This window comes from Tupaia chinensis, unplaced genomic scaffold (assembly GCF_000334495.1).
Source record: "Tupaia chinensis unplaced genomic scaffold, TupChi_1.0 Scaffold000111_1, whole genome shotgun sequence".
In the NCBI taxonomy this organism is placed as follows: Eukaryota; Metazoa; Chordata; class Mammalia; order Scandentia; family Tupaiidae; genus Tupaia; species Tupaia belangeri.
In genome coordinates, this window is record NW_006159575.1 from 2,190,972 (window position 1) to 2,194,188 (window position 3,217).

General features: G+C 46.9%; 1 protein-coding gene across 2 annotated transcripts in view; it reads left to right on the forward strand.

Moving 5' to 3' along the window:
- Positions 1 to 3,217, forward strand: part of PCGF3 (polycomb group ring finger 3) — a 64,223-nt gene that overhangs the window by 11,459 nt on the left and 49,547 nt on the right. For both annotated transcript variants that reach the window (XM_006143844.3, XM_006143845.3), the window contains exon 5: positions 1,632 to 1,687. In XM_006143844.3, the coding sequence (XP_006143906.1) occupies positions 1,632 to 1,687 (56 nt within the window). The remainder of the gene's footprint in view (positions 1 to 1,631; positions 1,688 to 3,217) is intronic.

Here is a 3,217-nt window from a genome sequence, read left to right on the forward strand (position 1 = left end):
TTTCCCTGCTGTTCCCTGGCTTTGCCTAGGACTGCCTGGACAGCAGTCTTCTGACCCTGATAATGTCAGCCTTTGTTCCTGACAGGGTATCACCCCAGCCACGTCTGCCCCTGACTTCCCGCCTGATTCTGCTACTCCCAGGGCAAGGCAGGGCAGCTGACAGAGCCTGGCAGCGTCACCTGGAGACCCTGGTGTGGTTGTACTTGCTTGGCTTCAGCACTTAGCTTCTGGACACAGGATGGGACAGTGCAGAGACAGGGCTGGAGGTGATGGTATGAGAATCACTCATGCAGGTGCTGGTAAAGACCACGGGGCAAGTGAAGAAATGAGTGAGGATATGTCCCTTTCAGCCTGAAATGTAAATGCATCAGCTGTAATAAATGGCCTCCATGTCCAGGCTGTCAGATCAACAAAGGCCCTGCACTGCTCTGTCCACTGGCACCTTCGCTGCGGGAACACCCCACCCACCTGCCCCCTCTTCCCTGTGGGATCCTAGCCAGGATGGCGAAGCCTTCGTGTTGCTCAGGAACTGGCCGTCCAGCCCTTTGGCACTGTGCAACATAACGTGCTCTCCCTATGGACTGGAATAGCATTAGAAACAGCCAGGGTGGGGATTTGGGAGGAAACGTGGAAGGCCCCACGGTCCTGATGCTTCTGTGTGTGCATGTTGCATCCATGTCCCTAAAGATGAGTGTCCAGAGTGTGATGGGAATGTGCTTCCTGGTGGATCATAGTCGGGAGCACTGGAGCCCTGTGGGCCATGGCCAAGGAGCTACTGGAGACTGAAACCAGAGAGCTGTTAGGACCTGGGGTTCTGGGATCAGCAGGCGGTGACCCCACAGGCCCAGGTTCCCAGTGCTGTAGCATGACTCTGGCTACGAGCAGCTCTGTGCTCAATTTCTGTTAGGTTTGTGAAGTGTAATTAGTTATTTAGATGTTGCAAATTCAGGCATGTAAGGGTTTTCTGAGAGAATGATGTTTGGAAATTAAAGATGATTTGAAAAATTAAATTCTTTTTACCACTTTTTATGCAAAAAAAAATGCTTAAACCTAAATTAAACCTAATTGTAATTTATGTTAAAAATAGCAAATTGGAGTAGGAACTATATTTGAAATACTACATTTATTTAACCTTGTCAAAAAACCTAGTAGACACATCACAAAGACTTCAGGAGAGGCCTAAACTTACGGACTTTCTCTGTGTTATTTGGGGACATTAAAGAAAAGCTTTCTGTGCAGTAGAAATCCCATGAAGACCAGAAGGGCCAGGTTGTGAGAGGCAGGGACCGTACCAACCGAATGCCCAGTGAGTAGGACGTGGGGATTGCAGTGCTAGACAGTCACGAGGGAGGCTGTTCTCCATATGTTTGCCCCACGTCCAGCAGGTAGGGGGCGCTGGTTCCCAGAATGACCTTATTTGTGCTGTCATTATTTGAAATGTTCATAACCTAAATTAATAGGTGCATTAATTCAGGTCATATACTCTTGATAGGAGAAACATTTTTCACGTGCAAACTTGCAGTAAAATTCCTCCCAAACTCCAAATGTGTGCTTCTGGAGTTTGGAGTTGCTAAAGGAATCATAGACTTTACATTTCTAGCTAACTTCACCTATTCTGTTCTTTTTGCCAGTCATGACAGAACCATGCAAGATATTGTTTACAAATTGGTGCCAGGCCTCCAAGAAGGTAAGTGTCAGACTGTGTCCTCCATCCCTGAGTCCCCAGCCACAGACAGCCCCTGTTCTCCTGCAAGTCTTGGTTCTGGAACTGGAGGCCTCTTTTCTTTGGCAGCATCACCATTTTGCTTATGTCTACTTTTAGCTCATCTGCATCTCCTTGGCTATGTCTCCCATTGACTCTCGAGAGTGTGTAGACCTCTTTTTCTGTCCATTCCTTCCTCCTTCCAGCTGTGTTGGTGGCACAGGTAGCACAGCCAGCTCTGGTTGGGCAGAGGAGGACCCCACTGAGCGAGGCTGAGCCCACTGGGAGGCCTGGGTTGGGCTGGGTGGGCTGCAGCTGCTGGCCACCCCCAGGCTCTGCCTTTCTCCCTGGCCCACCACACCACCCTCGCTGTGACCAGATGAGCAACCGCAGCTCAGCCCACACACGGCATTTCAAGACAGACAACTGTATTTAAAGCCAAATCTCATTTAAAATTTAAAAATATTATGTAGTACAAATATTCTGAAAGTGGAAATAAATTGTGTAGGAATCGTTGGTTTTAAAACTTTCCCCAGCCCCGCATGCTGAAACCATTGCTACTTTTTTCATTTGGGTGAACAGTGACATGGGGAAGAGATGGAAGGAGGGCCTCGGCTCAGGATTCATGTTCTGTGTCTCGGTGGTGCCTGTTATAAAACATAGGGTATTTTCTTTCACAGATAGGATACGTTAGGGGTTCATTTAGACTCTATCTTACTATGTTTCAGCTTAGGGTTACAATTTAAAATACAGCGTAGTGTGTTAGATTAGTAAATATCATATCTGGCCCTTAGTGCCTAACTTAGAGAATGAATGATACTGCTAGTCTTTCACTAGTCACAAAATTCATTCATCCGAGGAGAATTTAGATGTCCTGATGAGTAAGTGCAGATAGAAACAGTCAGTCTTTTGATATGTGAAAGTCTTTGTATTCCTGGGAAAAGGGAAAGGATGTTTCAAAATGAAATACTGTACTGTACTGATATCCTAAAAAATGTTTACAATAGAATGTTTTTTTGAGAACTTTTTGCTGTAGGGCGCGTGCGCTCACCAGAAAGATAGAGAGACAGAGAGACAGAAAGCGAGAAATTACCCCCCAGGGGGGATGGCCACGTCACAATCCCTTCTCCTCTATTCTCCTCTCGGGATCTTGGGCATGCATGCACATGTGCCTGGCCTGAGTTTAAGCCACCGACTCTGGTACTCGAGCCACGGTCGGCTACATGGGAGTCCAGCGAAATAACCATTACACCAACTGCTGGTCCCCAGGAATTATTATTTATTTATTTATTTTTAATTTGCTATAGAGTGTGTGTGCTCACCAAAGAGAGACAGAGAGGGAAAGTGAGAAAACAAGCCTCAGGTCCAGGACTTGAACCGTGGTTGGCCACATGGGAGTCCAGAACCCTCACCACCATGCCACTTCCTGGCCCACAATAGAATATTTTAAAAACACAAAGGTTTGGGACCTGCAGTTAGCGTAATGGCTATGTTGCTGAACTCCCATGTAGTCGA